At 38.9% G+C, this 22,421-nt stretch overlaps 1 protein-coding gene and 1 long non-coding RNA gene across 4 annotated transcripts in view; one reads left to right on the forward strand and one right to left on the reverse strand.

Moving 5' to 3' along the window:
* SLC35F4 (solute carrier family 35 member F4) overlaps positions 1–13,651 on the forward strand; it is a 291,906-nt gene extending 278,255 nt beyond the window's left edge. For both annotated transcript variants that reach the window (XM_017872205.1, XM_017872206.1), the window contains exons 5-8: positions 5,537–5,662; positions 7,611–7,803; positions 11,008–11,097; positions 13,198–13,651. In XM_017872205.1, coding sequence (XP_017727694.1) covers positions 5,537–5,662; positions 7,611–7,803; positions 11,008–11,097; positions 13,198–13,439 — 651 coding nt within the window. In that variant the 3' untranslated portion in view covers positions 13,440–13,651. The remainder of the gene's footprint in view (positions 1–5,536; positions 5,663–7,610; positions 7,804–11,007; positions 11,098–13,197) is intronic.
* The window catches only part of LOC108529731 (uncharacterized), a 104,941-nt gene that overhangs the window by 4,273 nt on the left and 78,247 nt on the right, over positions 1–22,421 (reverse strand). The window contains exons 2-3 of one of the 2 annotated variants that reach the window (XR_001885655.1): positions 2,546–2,743; positions 1,251–1,371 (exon numbers count right to left, since the gene is read on the reverse strand). This is a non-coding gene — a long non-coding RNA (uncharacterized LOC108529731). Of the gene's footprint in view, positions 1–1,250; positions 1,376–2,545; positions 2,744–22,421 lie in introns of both variants that reach the window. The other variant, XR_001885656.1, reaches the window with a different exon arrangement.

The raw sequence follows: 22,421 nt of genomic DNA on the forward strand, positions 1-22,421 counted from the left end.
AAAAAAAAAAAAAAAAGGTTCTTCCCAAGGGGAATGTGCCACTGGCTGGGAGCTTTCTTCTCTGCTGTTGTTATCTGTTTTACACCAATGAAAAGAAGATGCCAGACTACAATGGTAGAAACTGTCTTTCAGATTTTATCCCTCTCTTTTTTTTTTTTTATATTAGTCGTTCAAGTTTTTCTTACATTTTCCAATTTCCTTGAAGATATGGAGAATATTGGTGGTTGGTGGATGGTTCAGCAGATCCCAACTGTCTTAGCAGATTATGAAATGAATTAGTGTCCCTCTGGGTTGGGAGCCACATATTTTCCAGCTGTATTTGGGTCCCTATGCAGTTAGCTTCCCAAACTATGGCTGTTTCAAAGACTTTCCAGGATCTACCAAAAACTGACTGAAGTATATCAGTTAAACTGAATCTTTCATTGTATAGCAGGTACTTCTTTGAATTCAAATTGGGCCCCAGAATGCTCTAAAACAGTTAGAGCTGAGCTGCTACTGATTTATGCTGATATTAAGATAAGAATTAAGATGACACATAACTTGACAATTTGTTTCCATCTTGCCTTTGGTTACTCTTGATTCATGTGCAACGCAGAATTCTCTACCCAGAACTCCCATGCTTCCTAGAAGAGGCAGTGGAGGATGGACAGTGGGAGTCATCCTCCCTCTTATCCCTATCTTGGCAGGATAATGACTTATGAATACAGCCAAGACAGGAGACAGCTGGGTTGTGCTGGCTGTCGGATTTTACACCCACAAGGAATCTGTAACCCCTTCAACAAGGTGCAGTCAATGTGTCTACCCTCCACATATATCCTTCACTCTTTCCTCATGGGATTTTTTTACATCTTTGACATCCAGGTTTCCCTTTGAGATCATTTTCAAATGGATTTTATTCATATAAAAATCCATGCATGTAGGGAGAGGGGGAGTTCAGAGGCCCAGCATCCCTTGGGTGTGCTGCTATCCAAGATACCCCTACTGCCCGTCTCACACACAGCATCTGGACAGCTATAGATTGCCACACTTCTTATTTTTCACACTTCAGCACTTGTTCAGTTTAATTGAATCTAAGTAAAAAAGATAGTTTTTCATAGAACCTTAAATATAACATATGCAGAAGTTTAAGGATTCTGTATAGCCACAGTTCCTTGAAAATTGACTCTATCTAAATTTACCCAGAGAGATAATCATCAGCCTGTTTCTCATTGGTCAAACTATTAACGTGTGTCCCAACCTCAACTACTGACCTTTAGTCTTCAACTTGAGTGCAGCAGCTGCCAGCAGTGTGGTCTGAGATCTGCATTTTTAGGGCTGCTGTAGGCTTTGGAATTCAAGGGTTGATTTGTGAACCAGCTGCTTCATACGCACCTAGCTTCAAGAAACAGAATTAGCCTCAAGGCAAAGTAAGGAAACATGTTTGGATTATAATCACTCATTTTGACCTTTAAAATCTTAAAGGAATACTGTAGGAAGAGAAGCAACTAAAGGTTCATCCAATGCCTTGGACCCTAGAAGAGCTAGTACTGTTATGCAAATAAGAATTGTGAAAAACATCTGTGAATGGGAACCATAGTGAATGGGATAAGGTTGATAAACCCTCATGGAGATGCAGAGAAGGACCAAACCTTTGTGGGCTTTTGATGGCCTGAGCCAAAAGAGAAAAAGAAAAAAAATACAAGAAAACAAAAACAGCCAAAAGCCAGATATTTCTTTAGGCTTTATCTGTACAAACTAATTATTTGAAAGATAAAAGAAACAACCTCCATGCAGGGTCACAGGTGGCATTTACTACAGTGAGATCACCAAATGTCCACTAGTAAAGCCCTCTTTGGGCTTTAGGAACAGGCTCAAATGACCACACAGATCCCCTCTGATTGGCTCTGAAAATTGGTGCAGAGAGCTCTCTGAGGGCCCCAGCCTGCAGAGGAAGATAGGTGGCTCACGAGGCCATGCCACTCAACTGGCATGCTGAGATAATGGGCTAAATAAATCCTCTTCCTTCAATGACTCACCCCAGGTGGGCACACCACAATGTGTGAGGGCAGAGAGGTTGAAAAATTTTAAATGGAGGAGCTGGCAGTTTTATGGTCACTATGGTTACTAACATTCTAACCTAAGCCAGGTTCAGATAATGGTAATGGTGAGGGTTTTTTCCCCCCCCCCCCCATCTTTTTTGTTTGTTTTTGAGACAGGGTCTCATTCTGTTGCCCAGGCTGGAGTGCAGTGATGTGATCTCAGCTCACTGCAACCCTCACCTCCGAGATTCAAGCGATTCTCCTGCCTCAACCTCCTGAGTAGCTGGTATTACAGGCATGTGCCAACAAAGCATGACTAATTTTTGTATTTTTAGTAGAGATGGGGTCTCGCCATGTTGGCCAGGCTGGTCTCGAACTCCTGACCTCATGTGATCCACCCACCTGGGACTCCCAAAGTGCTGGGATTACAGGCATGAGCCACTGTGCCTGGCCTAGTTTTACATCTTATTTAGACATTTCTGCTTGGTTAAGAGGCTGGAACCAGAATAGATTGTCAAGAGACCCACATTTTTCAGAAGCCAAGCAGGTGGCACCACTAGATGGTGTATTTTCAGCAGAATTCCTCTTCTGGATGTTAATGTGTCCCAGGAGCACTTCAGTGGTTGTCATCATGTTAATGAACACATACGAGCATTTTTAGGCGCTGGCTTCCTACAGACACATTTCAAGAAAGCTGAGGCCAAGAAGAGTCATTTTGTGTTTTTCTGTTGAGAAGAAAAGATTATTAATACCTCTCTGATGACTGATTGATTCTGAAAATGCATGTGACTGATACGTGCTTAGGATATTTGTTTTCCGGACATCTAAAGAGTATTTACTCTCTAAAGTTAAACTAGTGGTTTAACAACCACTCCACAATTTTTCCTCATTTTCAAGATTAGCTGAGATATCTTCCTTCACCTACAACCATATAGATAAGAAATATATTTAAAATTTCTTAAAATATAGCCATAGAGACTTTGTCCTATCAGATATTTATGAAATTTAAATTAAAATGTGGCAAATAATTTATCTATTCCCACTACACCCTCCACCTGCACCCTGCCCCAGGAACCTACTGTATAACTTATGAATTACTGCTCATATCATGGAGAATTTTTCTAACATTTCAGATACTCAGATTTTCATTCTTTCAGAACTTAACAGCATTGTCTGGCCCCCTAAAGTGAAAATGCTTCTCTCTGTGAAGGCAATTGAAAGAGACACTGCTGTAATTGATATGTCAATTTAAGTGGTCTAGACTAATATTTTCACAAGGACTTGAATATAACAAGTAATGAAGATCTTTAAGAGGCTCACTATGGTTATTATTTTGAATTGCTACAGAGTTATGTAATCTTTACCCACATTCAATTCCTATCTTGAGGAAACATAATAGAAATTTTATGCATATCTATTTTTACTAGTGGCTAACTCAGAAAACGAAGAGTTCCTACCTGTGGTCATATCTTGGGGATAATGATACCAACTGCCTGTCCTTTTCTAGACAGCATTTTGTTTTTTGCTTTGGGGTTTTTTAATTGGTTTTCACAATTTTCTAAATCCAGAATTACATACTATAGTGTGTAATTACCTAAACCCATGTGTTATGTATTATAGAATGCTTTTAATAATTTAAAACATAGAATAGCACATCATGTGAAAGTTTGTTAGGATTTACACTGTTTTGTTAGCCTTGTCTTGAAGTAACCACTTGTTTATTTGACCAAGAAAATACAACACTTAGCTAAAAGGAAACAAATATTAACTCAAATGTATTCTCCCGTTAATTCAGTCTTATGAAGGAAATCTATTTGTGCTCATGAACACTAACCAGTGAACATTATTTAAACACAAAACCAAGTCAGGATATGCCAATATCTAATGTGCCTTTTATTTCCCTGAAATCAGATCCCCCAAAGAACTATTGCAAATCCCCAAATCAAGGAAAATGATAACCCTCATAGAATTTCCAGGTCTTGATAACCCCCTCACTGTGTTTATTGATGAGTCTATTACTTATTGTTTAGGAAATCTCCTCGACACCTTGTGGTGTGTGTATTAAATTCTATTCCCTATAGTTTAAGGATGAATCTAACCAGAGCACACACCCAGCAGCTTTAGAGAATATGATATTCATCAGCAAGAAAACCACCTCCCATCAAGCAGCCTCCTGATAATGTTTAATGAAGATGATTTTTCACTGCTGACATGTCTACGTCTGTTCTCAAGTACTCCTGCTGTTTTTCATTAAGGACACTTTAATATGGAGCTACTCTGAAAGCAAGTGGGCCCTTGCTTTTGGTGACCATTAACAAAAGACATGCTTTAGCAGCATCTGAATTCTATGTCATTGGGAACATACTTTGCACTGGCCTCAAGCGAGTCAATAATTACATGTTAAAAATCTACATGTTATAAAAAATAATTCACTAATAGTGTTCAAGAGGGCCCCCGAAAATCACATATGTGAAAAAGCTATCTTTACTTGGGAATACTCAGAACTGAAGCTTAACAAAATTAATTACCATGTAGGTTTAAATTTCTCACAAATTTTCATCTGGATTTTAAAGTCAGTGAAACCATTTCACAAGGAAATGACATATTATCACCTGTTCCAGCATTATTTTACTGTTTGCTGTAGCTCTGAACTGTTTTCTAGTAGAACTAGTTCAAGATAATTAAAGAGATGACACAAACCATTTCACTAAGGGAGTAGACTCCTGTTTTGAATATAGCAAGAATCATGTCAATTTACAGTAAACCATGATGACTTCAGTTGAATTATGAATATTTCACTTTATGCAGTTAGTGCTCTAGAATAATTAAATGAAATTATCTTTCAGTGTTTTTTCTGAAAAAAATGAATTAATTTTCATGTGAACAAAAGGAAGTACTGGCTTCCATTTGACATTCCAAGTGACAGTGCAGACTCAGCGTGCTCCTCTAGAAATCTCTACAAGAATTTGTTTTCTTTCTTTTTTCCCATTGGCCTAAATTTTGCCTCTTAGCTGTATCAATATCATGCCTTGCTAATCAGGTCCTGATTAGATGGAGATCTTCAGAAACATACATTGATCCAAGGAGCTGATTAAAATGTACACTAAATTGGAGGAAAAAGAATAGATGAAATACAGAAGATACGAAAACACTTAGAAGTGACTTTCTATTAAATTTATTTCACCAGTACAAATGTTAATCTCTAGAAAGCTTGAGCTAAAAAATTGAAATTATTAGGCCTAAAAAAGTAAAATATATTAAAATAATAAAATTACTATTAATTAGAATGTGAACAGCTTTTATATTCTGTGCCTGGATATCCCATGAACATATTGATTTATTTCTAATACTGAGCCTTCCTACATTTAAAAAGTGATGTACAAAAGGTAATTAGGTTTAAGGAATTACTTAGCAGTTTTATAAAGTCTTGAATTGCCTGATCTAGGATCCAGAGGCATCATTGCTTTTCTGTTTCTTTGTTTCATTGCTTTTCTGTTTCTTTGCATCCTATTTGACAGATAGTTGCTGCAATAATGGCAATTACCGGCATTGTCATGATGGCGTATGCAGATAATTTCCACGCTGATTCCATCGTAGGAGTGGCATTTGCAGTGGGCTCAGCCTCTACATCTGCATTATATAAGGTGTGTTGTGCACTTTCTTTTGTAAGCAACTGTCACTCATAACTTAGACTTGAGTACTAAAGTAAAAAAGTAGGATGAAAACATTGATTAGAAAGAAAATAGATGTGTTGAAATAATAGTAAGTAAATTAAGTACTCATTATGTGATGGGTATCTGCCTGAAAATTTTGCCTGTGTTAATACAACCTTATGAGGCATAAATATTTATTTCCACTTTCCAGGTGAGGAAACTGAGGCTTTGAAAGATTAAATAACTTGCCTCAAATCATACAGCCAAATAGTGATAGAACCAAGACTTAAACTCTGGACTAGCCCACTTCTAAGCCCATGTGCTATGCCCTAATCCCTCATTTATCAGGCAGTTATAGCAGGAACATTAGAAAGTCATCTTCTCTCCCTATGTTTCTTTAATTTAATTATCTATGGTCACTATTTTAACTCAAAAGAGATGTTAGAAATAAGCTATCACTAGAGAGCTGTTTGGCACATATTAACCCCATGCCACAGGAGCTCATGTTACTAGCAAAATGAGGAACCTCTTTTTTTTCTCTGATGGATGCTCTAAGTTGGCTGTATGTACCCACCATTTTTTTCTCCACTGGAGTTCCCTGTCATCAAAGAAAATTCTATTCAGAGTCATTGCACCTGACTTCAGAAGTGAGAACTAAGAGAGCAGATCTAAAAGGTTATTCCCCAAAGCTCTACTTTTAAAAGTCAACTTTCTGGATGTATTAAAGAACTGTTCCAATTTAACCTCTCTTGGTGTTTCAATGAGAAAACACTCTCTGAAAGGCAGCAAATACCATTTTCATCCCTCCTGGAAGCCTTTTCTGATTATTAACCAACACTGTGGCTCAGAGGGCATGAAGTCTATTTCCATATTGACATTTCCATATTGACATATTGACAATGGCCCATTGATTTTGTGTGACAAGCTTGACAAATATTCACTCAATGGCCATTACTGTCTAACTTGCTCCCCAACTGAGATTCACGAAGATGTCTGATGTGACCAAAGACTACCACGTGCTCAAATTCTTTTGATTAAGTCTTTCAGCAGAAAAAAATAATTAGTTCAGTTGAAATTAGAAACAGTACCTGGGATTGCTCTATGACCAGAATGGCTCTCTTGCAGAGGGATTTCCCCTGACCAGGTTACAGAATGTATTCATTGTGAGAGTGGTAATATTTGCTGACATGGACCAAATCATATCTGCACCATAATATAATTCCAGGCAGAAGAGATCTGCCTCACTCTATGTTGTTACAGGATTAGTATAGGGAGTGGTGGGCTTAAGAAGCTAAGAAATATGGACTCTACACTTGGCTTTCTCCCTAACCTGTTGTGTGATTTTATCTTAGCTATTTGCTTCTCCTTGCCATCTTCCTCTGCACACAGGTTTATAATGTATAAAAACTGTTTTTTAATCTGGGGAACAAGCACCATATTTGTGAAGTCATTTTAAGCTCACAAAGAAAATTGCGTATAAATCCAAGGCATAAATATTATTTCTCTCAACATAATGACAGGGTCTCTCCATCCAATTTACTTTTCAGTATCTATCAAAATAAGGATAAAACAAATCCCATGCTTTAAGGTAAGGATTAATGGCAGTCAATCCTAGAAGATTTTTCTGGGCTTGTCTGGACTCTTATTTATCATTTGCCTGATACCCATCACTGATGGTGGCACTAAACACAATGTACAGTACCCAGCAGTTTTCAGCACCATAAGAAATTCATTTTATGACATTTGCAATTTCATATGAAGGCTATAGAGTATTTTAATTCCTTATCTCAACAGTCCATCTAGTGCTGTGAGCATGTCAGGGCAAGAAGAAATGGAGAATAAACTCTGGGCCAGTTAGCTCACAGTATAGAATAATAAGACTTCCCTTTCTGTTCTAGCTAAGTCTCTGTGTGGCTGTAGAGTTTCTTTCTCATTCCAGGTCTTGTTTAAAATGTTTCTTGGAAGTGCCAACTTTGGGGAAGCCGCACACTTTGTCTCCACCTTGGGTTTCTTCAATTTGATCTTCATCTCCTTCACCCCAGTCATCTTGTATTTCACCAAGGTGGAGCACTGGTCCTCTTTTGCAGCTCTGCCGTGGGGCTGTCTCTGTGGGATGGCAGGGCTGTGGCTGGGTAAGTGGCCTCGGCTTTTGCCTTCCATTCCCTATATCACTCCATCTTTCTTTGGCTAGTTAGATTATCATCATAGGATTATTTCCTTGGGTAACTCTGTGCTCTAGTTCCCAAACGTATGTTGTTCAACGTCGTTGGTCATGTTTAGAAGGTTCTTTGCAAGCTGCTGGTTGATTAGGTTCAAGCTATCCAACCAGTAAGCCTCCCATGAGTTAAGGTGTGCAATGGAGGCCCAGGCCTCTCTGTATACCACTGGCCTTCAATCCATTCTTCTTCTTCAGCCTCATTCATTCTTTCTAATGCACTGTATCACGTTATAATGTTCCATGTGTGCCATGGTGTGTTGGGCAGAGGCTAGGGAGTAGATGGTGCATTCAAAGAACTCAGAGTGGTTCAAACTGGTGGAAGCACCGAGTTCAGAAGGAAAGAAGGGAGGGAAGGAGGGAGGGAGGGAAATGCTATTTAAGAAGGAAGCAGGTTGGGAAGAGCCTGGAAAGCCATTTTGAGGTGTTTGGATTTAAAGTTCACTTAATAATCTTTAAGCAGGTTGGTGATAGGCTCATATCTGAATATGAAACAGCTCACTCTGGCTGAGAATGGAGGATGGATTTGTGATAGGAAGACGTTGCCAGTAAAGAGACAGCAGCATGCACTGGGCTTGGTGATCCTGGCTGGGTAGACAGTGCCTAGTTAATGGCCAAGAAAAAATCACCTGGAGTCTTTGTAATGTCTTCACTGCCAGCTTCCTATAACTCTGAGGCTGGCTGCCTCACCTGAGCTCTGGGATCTGACTTTTAAGCTGTGCTGCTGTTGTCACTTGATATGAGAGGAGCCTGTAAAATAACAAGGTTGCTCTTCTCTCACCAAGCAGTCAAAAAACAGCAACAACCCAATGACTTGGTGTTTGTTTACTCAGAATCAAATCCTTTTCATGCCGCTCCCATTTCCACATGCCACTCGGAGGTCAACTCCCTCTGCCCACTCCGCATTTTCCCACAATACTCGGCCTGCAGAACATCTATCAACCCTCAACTGACCTTCTTTATTGAGGTGATATAATTTGAAATAGTAGCAGCACTGCAATTCCTGGGAGCAAAATGTCCTTATTTTTATCCCTGCAAGAGTATTGATTGGGTCATCTTTTTCTATGCTGGCTCAGTCCCTCAGACTCAGGGGAGGTCTTAGACAGAAAACACTCAAGAGAAGGATCAAATATTAATTGTTGGTCCCTTGAGTTCTACTTTTCGATGCCAAAATTATATGGTTAGCACCTCTCATAACCTCTGCTAAGTTGAGTAGAAATCAATAGCGATATTTCCATAAGACCAAAACATCCTCATTCAAAGCACCTAGATTATTTTCTGGCCAAAAACAACATCAATGGGAACAATCCTAATTAAAATTTTAACAACCTTTAGCCTCCTCATTGCACACATGATTTCCACCTTGCTGCAAAGTAGCCCTCCACCAACATATACTCCTTGGCATATCCAACACATGCTCCTAAGCAAGCCTGCAGAGGCTGGATGCCACCTGTGCTAGCTAAACACTGGCATTCGCCACCAAGCAGTATGAGCTCCACACTCCACTGGCTGCAGTGCTAAGCAGCACTGCAGCTGCTCCACCAGGCCCACCCCAGTGCACTGCAGAGCTCACTGTGCCAAAGTTGTGCTGTGACAATTGAGGAGATAGCCTCCCTCCAGGCTGTTACACACCCAAGGATCTTACGGTCTTCAGTGCTGTTATTCCTAAGTGTTTATCGCCATCCCTCTTTTCTCCATAGAAATCAGACATGATCTGGCTGAGGCTAGGCTGACACAGGTCTGAGAGATACACATCAATCTGCACCCTGAACTACCCCACATATCCTATAGTTATGGTTTCTTGTTTGCTTACGTTTACTTTGCCTCACTCCTCTCAGGTTGATCTATCTTTCCGGAAATGCATTAGCCCAAATGCAAGCCGGCTTCCTCCATTCACCTAGCATGTCTGAATTAAACTTAAACTCAGGCTAGGCCCCATACTATGGAGTTCAGTAGAGCCTGTGCTGTATTTCATAAATTCCTGATTTGTAAGAATTTGCCATGTTGGACTCCCTAAGTCTGAGGAGAGTGTCAAAGTGCTGGAATATTCATTCATGTTGCAGCTTTGTCAGGAATGAGGAGCAGTTATTAGCTTAGGAAGACACTCTGCCTTGCTTGCCACTACTATTGTATAAACAATAAAAAGGAGCCCAAGTCGTGTAAAAGTCAAACTCACTGTTTCTAACTATCAAGCATAAGTGACCCAGTGGGCCTAAAGCAGGAATTACAGATGACAATAGAAGAACATACATCATCCTAATTGGAATGGTTCTAGAACTTTTTTTGGTTCTACAGAGATATAGGCAACATGCTTGCCTCATTATCATGGAGATAGCACTCATCTCTCTATCCCCTGAAACAAACATTTGAGTGGATTCTATTAGAATAATGCTTTGTAATTTATAATTTTTTTCTTTTGAAAATGTGTTTTGATAAGTTTCAAAGTGGACAAATGATTATTGTAACTAATTTTATATTTAACCAAAGAGGTCCAAAAGGTATTCATTGAAGAGCATGAAGCTACACCTTCAGTTGGTTCTGTGGATCTGCCCTCTGATTATCTGTACACAAATCAGGATATGGAGGCAGTCTCTGGAATTCAGTGAATTACATTAAACCCACCCTTGTTTGCCCACATGATGCTGACCTCCAGAGAGATGGGATAAAACAGCATAGGCTATCATTGGATAGACCTTCCTTTAGGCAGTAACACTGGAGCCACTTAATGTCCAGGAATGTGGCACAAAATAGCACAGCAATAAAGAGATGAGGCACCATCTTCAATCAATCACCTGCTTTTAACCTCTGGCTGGCCCCAACCTACCTTTATAGTGCTAATAGGCAGAGCTGTGAATCAATTATTTTACCTCTTTGTATTTGCTCCATATGCCTTTTGCCAGCCTATTGGCAAGATTCAGGTAAACAGAGTGGCAGAGGAGGAAAGAAAAAAATGACTAATTCAGGTAGAACACACATGCATCCATCTCCAAAATTAGAGGATCAAAGGTATAGACAGTTTAAAAGGCACATGTAGCAAAGACATTGATTCATTTACTTTAAGAAGAAAAAAGTCCAGCATATTATTTCTCCTTCATCTTGTATTTCCTCCTCTATTTTACAGCCTTCAACATCCTGGTGAATGTTGGGGTGGTGCTGACGTACCCAATCCTAATCTCCATTGGGACAGTGCTCAGCGTTCCTGGAAATGCAGGTACAGGTACCATGTGACATGTGCAGATCCTGGCCACTACAAGTCTCTTGTTTGTGTTTGTTCTGTGTCCTGAGTTGTTCCTTCTAGAAACTGTGAATTATGTTCCTTGCCTGGGAAGATGTTTTTAAATATCATGAAGGTGGCAGACAACAGAATAACTATGCAGCAGATTTAAAATTTGCAGCTAAAACCACTGTTTTACTTGGTTGTGCTTTTAGAATTAAATACCAAATGTATCATTTGGGTTTCATGTAATCTCCCTGACAACCTAATTTTGTGGTATTTTTAGAGGAAGTCCTATGGAAACAAAAGGCATCCCAGCATAGGACTTTCAAGTAACCATCACTAATGAAAGTGTAGAGGATGTACATGGGGTTGGCTTCTCCTCAGACAATCCATGGGGAGCCACAGAAGGCTCTCCTGGGGCAGAGCAGGTGGCCCTCTGGAATAGATATAAGGAAAAAAACAATTTTATTCACCCCAGGGACAAGAGAAGCTATTTTTCCAGGATAATATTTCTAGAGAAACCTGCCAGTGAAACAAGAAATACAAATGGATTATCTGGATGATTGTACAGTCCTTTTAACTTTAAAATTTTATAATTTCAAGCCTTGAGCAGCCACTTTTCTGTCCTCCACAACAATCAGCAAATGTTTATTGAACATTTGTCATGTGATCAGGACTGCAAAAAAGAAAAAATATTACATTATTATTCTCTTAAGATGTTTATGACTGAATTTGTAAAAGGCCAACCTACATGAAACAACTTGGAACTCTACAAAATAATTTATTATTAAATGCCAAATTGTGTGAGACAGACTTCAGCGACTATAAGATATTCAGAGGAAAGAAATATCAGAGTGGAGTTGTCAAGGAAGCTCATTCATTTATCTGACAAATAATTTCTGAGCAATTAGTGTACACCAGGAACTTTCCTAACACTAGTGACAGGTCCTGAATAAGGCACAGTCTCTGCCCTCAGGACCATGTAGCATTGAGAGGGAGACAAAAGGAAAAAAATTGAGTAATTACAACATAGAATTGCTTTAATAGAGGTATGTGCTGAATGCTGCGAGGGCGCGTAGGAGGAGCATCCAAAAGGCTTCCTGCAAGAAGCCTAAGGGGAGAGATCTAAGGAGAGGTTTAGCTGGATGAAGTGAGATATGAGGAGTGAAGGGTAGCTCGTGCAAAAAGAACAGCACATGTGTGGCCAACAACTCCACTGCTGACTGCATACCCCAAAAAAGTGAAAACAGATTTAAAAAATCCTCATACACAAATGTTCGTAGTAGCCCTATTCCCAATAGCAAAATGGTAGAGAAGCCTAAATGTCCATCAGCAGTTGAATGAATAACCAAATTATGATGCAATGAAATATTATTCAGCCATAAGAAAGAATGAGGTGCTGACACATGCTGCAATATGGATGGACCTCAAAAATATTTTGCTAAGTGAAAGAAGCCAGTCACAAAAGGACAGAGGATGAGACCATTTATATAAAATAACTAGAATAGGCAAACCTATAGGGGGAAAAAAAAGTAGATTGGTGGTTGCTGAGGGCTGGGGAGTGGGGGTAAGAAGCTGAGGAGTTAATGGGTATGGGCTTTTATTTTGAAGTGATGGAGATATTTGGGGGCCAGAGAGAGGTGGTGGCTGCATAATATTGTGAATATACTAAGTGCCACTAAGTCCACTTTAAAATAGTTAATTTTATATTACATGAATTTCACCTCAATTAAATTTTTTGAAAGAACAGCCTGCACAAGTCTTAGACACTAACAAGTTTGGCTCATTTGAAAAATCTCCAATGGTCCAATGAAACTGGAGAAGGGTAAAGGGGTACAGAGGAAAAGTACTGAGAGAAAACTGGGGAGGCAAGTAAGTCAGATTACATGGAATTTGAGCTAAGCCTTGAAAGATAAGCATGATTTAGAGACAGACAATGGAAAGCAAACCTAGCAATGTGGAAAAAGGAAACACTAACTTGGAAGAATAAAGACGACTCTTGGAAATCTCTAGAAGTAACACAGACTTTGGTGACTTGTTTTCAAAGCTTAGAAACAGGCATATGCAATGAATGACTTGATTTTTCTTTCCTAGCTGTGGATCTCCTAAAGCAGGAGGTGATATTCAATGTCGTCCGCCTGGCTGCTACCATCATCATCTGCATTGGGTTTCTGCTGATGCTGTTGCCTGAAGAATGGGATGAAATCACCCTGAGGTTCATCAACAGCCTGAAGGAAAAGAAGAGTGAGGAGCATGTGGATGATGTGACTGATCCCAGCGTACACCTGCGAGGCAGAGGCAGAGCCAATGGGACAGTGTCTATACCACTGGCTTAGAGAGGGACACATTCTGAATGCACGTGTATGTATATTCTGTGAATATAACAAAATTTTCTCACTACCTGTACACTCAAATGACAGTATTAACTCTGAATTTGGATAAATCATATGTGAAATAATGCCAACAATAAAAGTTTACATTTATATGCTTATCAAGGAATTGGTGTAAATAATCATAATAGTTTTTTTATTAAAACACATTTGTCCTTGTTCTGTTTTCTGATTTTTTTAAATTTCCCCTCCCCCGACTCACAAAATTTCCTGAAACTATAAGAGTCAATTAAATTATGGACTTATCTTTTTCTCAACTGAAACTGAGTTCTTCCTACTCAATCAAAAAAAGTATAAGAGAATAACACATGAAAATAATACACACTTGAAAGCTGGGGAAATGTATTACAGATTTAAACACAGCATTTTCTATATGTAAAACCCACAGTAGAAACAATGAGGAGTAAAAATATAGAATACCCATCTGTACTTTTGATGAGTTTAGAATGGTTTGGAGGATAAGACAGTTCACAAATATCTTTACTATGAGGTAGACATTTGAAAATGGCACAGTGGATATGGACAGGAATGAGCTATCCTGAAAGAGTTGTTTATATTTGCTTTCACTTCTTCAACTCCCATTCACTTTTCAGCCCACTGCAATGCACCTTCTGCCCTCATCAGTTCTCTGGAAGTGCTTTCCCTGATGATCAACCTCTCTCTTGCAAAATCATATTAATATATTTCAACCCTTACCTTATTGTGCCCTCTGACACATTTGACACGATGACCACTCCTTTTTCCTAAATACTCTCTCTTTGCTTGAACCCCACTACTTTCTTTTGGTTCTATGTCTGCCTCCCTGGTTGCTTACCTTGGCTTTTTTTCCTAGGCTGATCTTATCACCATCAGGGTTCTCTAAGTTTAGACCTTGGCCTTCTTAGCATCTCATTCCACACTCTCTCCCTTGGGGAACTCCTCTACTCCCATGGCTTCAACTGTTATCCATATGGTGATGACATCAAAATCTTAATCTCCAGCCTAGATTTGTCCTTTGAGCTTTAGCTCTGACTCTTCAAATGTCTTCTGCAGCTCACTTGGACGCCTCCTTGTATACCTCAAATATAGCAAAAACAAAGTTGAATTTATCATCACTCCTCCCCAGACCTGTTCCTTTCCTCTGCCTTTTCCCTGTCTATGTGAATGATACCATTATTTACTAGCTGCCTAAGCTGGAGATCAACCTCACCTCTGCCTTCTCATCCTGCACATCTGTTTAGATATTGTTCCATATTGTTTAATATGTCCTATTGACTCCATTTCTTATAATTTATTGAGTCCATATACTTCTCTCCTATTCTACCCATCCAAGGCCCCCATCATCTCTTGCTCTGCTTAATCCAATACTTTCTTCACTGATATCTCTAATTCCTAGACTTGCCTCTCTGTAATTTCTTTTGTGACCTATAGAGTGACTTTTCTAACACATAGATTTAATCATTCTACTCCCTTATATAAAATGCTTCAGTGTGATCTTATTATCCTCAGGATAAGGTCCAAACACCTTGGTATGACATTCAAAGTTCCTCATTGGCCCCTGCCAGGCTCTAGAGCAGCAATGTCTAGTAGAACTCTCTGTGATTATGGAAATATTTCATATCTGTGTGGTCTAATATAGTAGCCACAAGTGGCTACTGAGCAGATTCAATGTGGCTAGCACAATTGAGGAACTGCATTTCTATTTATATTTAATTTTCATTCTCTCCAATAGCCAAATGTACAGTCAGACTCACAGTGGTAATTCCAGTGCTTTGGGAAGCCATGGCAGGAGGATCACTTGAGGCCAGGAGCTCGAGACTGCAGTGAGCTATGATTGTAGCACTGAATTCCAGCCAAGTTGTCCGGGCAACAGGACAAGACCCTATCTCTAAAATAAATAAGTAGCCAAAGATGGCTCTTGGCTTTATCTAGATAAAGCCTAGATAAAGGTCTACTGGTCTGAGTTACCAGTAGACCATGAGCTGCTTGAGAACAGGGGCTGTGTGGCATTCATCACTGTGTTCCCAGTGCCTAGCACTTCTAGACACATGGTAAATGAATGAATGGGTGGCTTTACAGGAGATATGGCCCCTGACCCAAACTGTATTAGCTCAGTCTTAGTTAAGGACAGGCATTCTTATAGATGAGACTGGTTAAAGGAAGGACTGAAAGGAGCTAGATGTATCACAGCCTTTCTCATATTTCCATAAAACACCAATATGCTGAACTGATAAACTTCTTCCCTAAGAGGTTGGGTAGAGCATCTAGCAAGTTAAGATATTCTGCACTCTGTGGGAAATCTAGTGCAAGAAGCCTAGCCTTTGTGGCATCTGCTTTGCTATTTGTTTTTATTCGAGTGTCCCTAGAAGTGTTGCTGAGGCAATCACAAGATAAGAAAAGATAACTCAGAATTTCACAGAATATCACTGTCTGGGCATCATGGTAAATGAAAACCTTAATGTGTCAGGCCTTTGATTTCTCTGTCATTTTTTTAAAAGGCAATGCCAGTCTCCTGGCATGGATAGATAACATGATATTAACTAAAATAATAACAATGATATAGTTTAAGCTTTATGAAAAATGAGATAAAGTCAATGAAATATGTTATTAGTAATTACAAATTAACTCATTATCAAAGTAGAGTAGTTTTGACTATTAGTTTTGACTATTTAAATGCCATATTGGTGCAAACATTACGCTTCCCTTGTTTTTAAATGGCTGTTAAATAGTAGTAATCATTACTAACCCACTCTAGCATCTTGCCATTACTTAACATGACATTTAAAATTGCAGTTTGACATCTTTAAGAAAAGAGTTGTTTTGTTCTTTTTGATGATTCATTTTGAAAAATGGAGTCAGCTACCCTGGAAAGCACTAATTCGGCCTATGACTGATCACGGTAATTAGCTCAGTCTATATTAAGAGAACACTTTCATTATGGTATTCATTCATTTATTCATTCAAAAATTATTAACTTCTAACCTCTGGCTTTGAAGTAGGGTAGTGTGTTAAACTGTTACTAATTGGCTCTTGCTGGCCTCTAGAGTAGCACTCTCTGATAGAACTTTCTGTGCTCATAGAAACGTTCTCTGTGCTGTGGGGAGGGATACAAAAGTGTATAGAAATGATCCCTGCTTCCAAGAGCCTGCAACCTTTATAGGTAAGCTGTCACCCTGACAATTAAAACAACTCAGAAATTTATTTAAATCAGCTTTGGGAATGTGAGCTAGTCCCTTTGATTCAGGTAAAGTAGTCATGAATAAAGATAATAATACCTTTCCTTGTTATTGCTCATGGTCATTATGAGAATCAGACAGGATAATGTAGGTCAGTCACCAGTAAATATGGTTGTGCCTCTTATGTGCCTATGTTGTGCCTTAGATGAGCCACATTCAGTCAGGTATGAAGAATAATTAAGGGAGGAAGACAAAGACCCTGCGCTAGTGGGTGGGAGTACCGTGTTAAGGTTACCGTTATCCTGCCTCTTTATCCACACCTTTTCCCTTCCCAAAGTCCAGGAAGCGATGGCTTCTGTAGGTTCCTGAGTGGCCAGCACAGTCCAGGGATGAAGAGCACCATGCTTCAACCTTGACTCTGCACTTCTTAGAGATGGAACTTTGGCAAATGACTAACCTCTCTCTGTCCCTCACTTTCATTAGCAGCAAAATGAGGATATTAGTATCATTTGGGATTGTTGAAAAAATAAAATGAAATACCACGTGTGAAGATCTGAATGCACAGCCAGACAGGCCAGAAGCAGTAACTGTTGTCAGAATTTCCTCCACTGCTCACCTCCCTTGAGGTCCTCATCTAGAACTTTCACCTACAGATTTGGCCCTTAGGCCTGTCCTTTTGGCCACTTATTTCACAGCCCTGTGCCCCAGCAAAGTCACGGAGCCTGGTGCCAAGCAGGGAATTTTACCCAAAATAAATGAGACAGACAAAAGAAGCCTGGCACGAGAAAAGCTCCAAGGAATGAAAAAAGGATATGCCTTTTCCATCTGCCTGGTTCCCCTGGGTACTTTGCATCATGGCATTCTTGCCCAGTCAGTGGAACTAATTGCCTGACAAAAAGACAGACTAGCAACTTGGGCTCTGAAATTAAAATCACTTCAACCACGTCCTGATCTCTTCACAAACAGATTATAGGCAAATCAATTTTGCTCATCCAGGCTTTGCATGCCTGTTAATTTTGTGCAGGTGCTTTGTCAAGATTCACCAGAGGACAAACGATTTGGAGGACAATGTAAGAGATAAAAGCATGAACAGTATAACCGGCCAAGCGTTAGAATATTTCTGATATTTAAGTACAAATCCTCTTTCTTACTTATCCATAAACCCCTGTCACAAATACAAAGAACACCTAGCACAGGCCAGGCTGGTTAATCTGGCAGGCTAGAACAAGAAGTCTCTATTCATCCTAATTATTTTTATTCTTTTTTTTTTCCTTTTTTCCTCCACATCTGTAGCAATTGTAGGTGAAGTAAGAACAGGGAGAGTGTAGGGGGTAACGGTGTGGGGGAGCTAGCACTGAGACCCCAGGGGCAGGAGGAGAAGCCTCACGCTTCAATGCTCTCATTGGCCAGGATGCTCCACATGTGTTCCACAAAAGCAAAGGCTACTTTATTGTTGTTTGCTGGAGACAGGAGCATCATACCCTTCTGGAGCCTGAGGGATCTTAAGAGCAAGAAATCTTTACCAGAGCTCCAAGAATGGGCTTCAGGTGCTGTCCCAAGAACCCCCTGACAGAGTTTATCAAATACTGTGAACTTCATTGCTTTACTCTGGAGGAATAAAGTATGAGAATGCAGAGGCTCTAAAACTTCACTATCCTACATGTAAGCCACCAGCCACATGTGGCTGTTGAAGTGTGGCTAGTACAAATTAAGATGTGCTGTGTCAAACACACCAAAATTTGAAGGCTTAGTATGAAAAAAGTAAGCTATTGTATTAATAGCTCCATATTTATTACATATTGAAATTAGAATGTTTTGGATATATTGGGTTAAATAAAATGTATTATAAAATCATTTTAACATGTTTCTTTTTAGCTTTTAATGTAACTACTAGAAAATTTTTAATTAATATATAAGTGGCTTGCATTTGTGGCTCAAATTATATATGGGACAGCACCGCTCTAACAGGTTAAGAATCACTTGCTTGGAGGACGTCCTTAGTCCATTTAGGCTGCTATAACAAAACAGCTTAGACTGGGTGGCTTCAAAAGACAAACATTTACTTCTCACAGTACTGGAGGCTGGGAAATCCAGGATCAAGGAGCTGGGAGATTTGGTGTCTGTTGAGGACCTGCTTCCTGGCTCTTAGAAGGCCCCTTCTGGATGTGGCGTCACATGACAGAAGGGGTGAATAAGCTCCTTTAAGTCTCTTTTTAAAAAGTACTAATCACATTCATGAGAGCGGGCTCTCGTGACCTTATCACCTCTGAGAAGGCCCACCTCTTAATACCATCATGTTGGGGGTTAAAATTTTAACATATATATTTTGGGAAAACACAGACATTCAGACCACAACAAAGGGATAGAGAACAGTGAAAGAAATTTGGGAGGACAAACCAGCTTTGGAAAGAGACAATTATTCGGTCAGATTCTGTCAGTCAAGACAAAATATACTGAGTATTGCTTATGTCAGGCAAGCAAGAACTGCCAGCAAGGAGAGGGAAGAAATAGAGACAAGGACAGCATTTTAAAATTGCAACCAATTGGAAAACTTTGTGAAGAGCTGGAAAAATAAGTGGGTTGAAACGGGCAAGGAACTTTCATCTGATACCAGCTCTTATTGATGCAGAAGTGATAGCATCTGCTTTGAATGCTGGAAAGTCAAAAGACTGATGAGAATTCAAGTGGAAAGAAAGGCATTATTTTGGAAAAGACCACTTATAATTTTAGATGTTGTAATTAACTTGCAGAAAAAATCTAGATTGTGTTTTTCAGAAAGTAATAGAATTGCCTACTCTTATGACATTAAACAGCAAGTAATAAAGGTGAAAATCAGGAATTTATTAAACAGTTTCTGATATTAATAAGACAGGATAGATTTGGCTGATTGGTAATATAAATAACTTAACTCTCGTCAATGGTTAGAAGAAATTCCCCAAGATAGAACAGTGTCCAGGGACAGGTTAGTTAACTAGCCATCAGGGATATTCATAAGATGGTATCTACCTAGGAGAAGTTACCAATGTTTTGGATCTGGTGTCCTGCACTTTGGGACCAGAAACTAAGTCTTGTCAATGTTTTAAAAACTACCCCAGTGATTCTCAAATTGTGGTTCCTTAATCGGCAGCATCAGCAGCATCTGGGAATTTGGTATAAATGCAAATTCTTCAGGTTCATCCCAGAGCTAGTGAAGCAGAATTTCTAGGGATAAAGTCCAGCAATCTGGTTTTAACAAGACTTGCTTGATATTAACCAAGCACACACTCAGATAATGCAAGTGATCTGAAAACCTGCTAAAATCTGAAAGTCACTAGATTAATGACCACTGTGCTACAAATATAAAATTAATTCATCAATAATCATAAATTGTCATGTGGACTAAAACTCTCACATTAGTAAGACTAGTATAATCTTTCCCTAAGGGCCAAATCTCCCTGGGAAGCTGGACATTAATGAAAAGGTTGCTTGGTGAACCTGAAACTAAAGAATGAGAATCAGATGTATGCTTCATTTCTATTTTTCATTTCCATTTCATCTTCCACTACCTTGTGGGGATGGACTTATTCTGCTGGACAATAGCCCGTAGTGAAGAGAAGAATCAAGAATGACTGGTACAATTGCTCCCATGCCAAGCCAATTACAAAGTCCACTAGAAGAACGTATCCTACCAAATCCTAGTTTGAACTTCCCCTGAGCAAAAGACATTAACAACCAGACATCATAGAGTTGCCAACACTTGATTTCTAGACACTGGTTATGACCAAAACAGTCCAAGTATACATGATACACTGATTACTTCCCTTAAATATAATTCTTGTTCGGATATAATAGGTGTTACATTTACCTGGAAAACTGAAAGTGATGCACTGAAACTAAGACCTCTACATTATTTCCTTCAGTGCCCTTGGCTCTTCCACTCCTAAAATCCCAAGAATGCAGAAACAAGGTACTCTCCATCTTCTCTATCTTATTGGCTATGTAATATATCTGGGTATATATAGCTAAAATTTCCACCCTGTTATATATTTATTTGCATTAACCCATATTAATATTAAAATATTTCCAGTTTTCATTTTCTTTCATAAAGCCTCCTAGAAAATCCAATTATAATGTAATTTTAAACTTTCATTTATTTTGTTAAATGGACTGTATCTATGAATATAGGATACAACATGTTATTTTGAAATATGTATACACTGTGGAATAGCTGAATCAGGGTAATTAACATATGTATTAACTCACATACTTATCTCGTAAGAACACTTAAAATCTACTCTCAGAAATTTTCAAGAATAGAATCCATTCTTATTAACTATAGTCATCATGTTGTTCCATAGATCTCTTAGAATTATTCCTTGTACCTGACCGAAATTTTGTATCCTTTGACCATCTCCCTAATCCCCACTCCCACCCCTAGCCCAAACTCTGGAAACTACTATTAGTCTACTCTCTGCTTCTATGAGTTCAACTTTTTTAGATTCCACATATAAGTGAGAGCATGAGGTAATTTTATGACTTGTAATTTTTAAACTTTACTTCTATTTTTATTTTTAATAATTCTATTACTGTCAACTATCACCAGAAAAATCCTCTTTCATCTGAAAATTTGCCCTTCAATAACCTCTACATATGATCTGAGCAGTGCTGAATAGACACTGCAGTGTTTTCTGTTTCATGTTGATCACTCTCTTCTAATTGATAGATTTCTTCTCCTAGAAATGTTAACATAATTGATTATATTTAAGCTGAACTTTGAGGCTCTTTCTACTCCTGGCCTAGATGCCATTTTTATTACCTAATCTTACTAATTGTGTTGATTTTTATTGCTTAACTCTCAGTTTTCCAAGGGCTTCTCTGACATATCTGTATCTCCTTTTCATTTTTATCCCCTCTCTTTTGTCTCCAGCAATATAAAAGTCCACATTTATAATGGTGAAGCTGTGAGTCTACATGTTCTAAAATTTCTTCTGAACAGAGGAAAACTACTGTTCAATATGGTTTTGGAATTGGTATATTTGAATTGAGTATGATTCTTAGAAAACTTGCAATCCTGCTCTTCCAAACAAGAGCCAAATGTTAACTAGAATATTTATTTAATGAAAACAATCTATTCCTGATCCACTAAAATGACAGCTTATGTTCTAATTATAGAATATATCATAGTCATTTAGTTATTTTGTCAAATAGTCGTAATATAATTTCTGGTATGTACTGACAGTCAAACTTTTTTTTTTTTTTTTTTTTTTTTTTTTTTTTTTTTTTTTTGAGTCTCACTGTTTCAACCAGGCTGGGGTGCAGTGGCATGATCTCAGCTCACTGCAACCTCCACCTCCCAAGTTCAAGCATTCTCCTACCTCAGCCTCCTAGGTAGCTGGGATTACAGGTGGCCACCACCACACTAGGCTAATTTTTGTATTTTTAGTAAAGACAGGATTTCACAATGTTCACCAGGCTGACCTTGAACTCCTCACCTCAAGTGATCCGCCTGCCTCAGCCACCTAAAGTGCTGGGATTATAGGTGTGAACCACCATACCTGGCCTAATTAGTCAAAATCTTATGAGAGATTTCTGGTTCCAAAATGGCAGCCAAGAAGCCAGCTGGTTTTACTTTCCCCACCCACAGAAAGCCAAAAGCACTGAGATCAGCACCAGCAATATCCCAGAACTCAAATATGAGGATGAGACAGTTCCTGGGGCCACAGAGAAGTGAAAAAAAAAAAAAAAAAAAACCGATGGCAAGAGAATTGGACTTCCATATCCACAATGCCTCATA

The sequence above is a fragment of the Rhinopithecus bieti genome, unplaced genomic scaffold (genome assembly GCF_001698545.2).
Source record: "Rhinopithecus bieti isolate Rb0 unplaced genomic scaffold, ASM169854v2 scaffold_6717, whole genome shotgun sequence".
Taxonomy (NCBI): domain Eukaryota; kingdom Metazoa; phylum Chordata; class Mammalia; order Primates; family Cercopithecidae; genus Rhinopithecus; species Rhinopithecus bieti.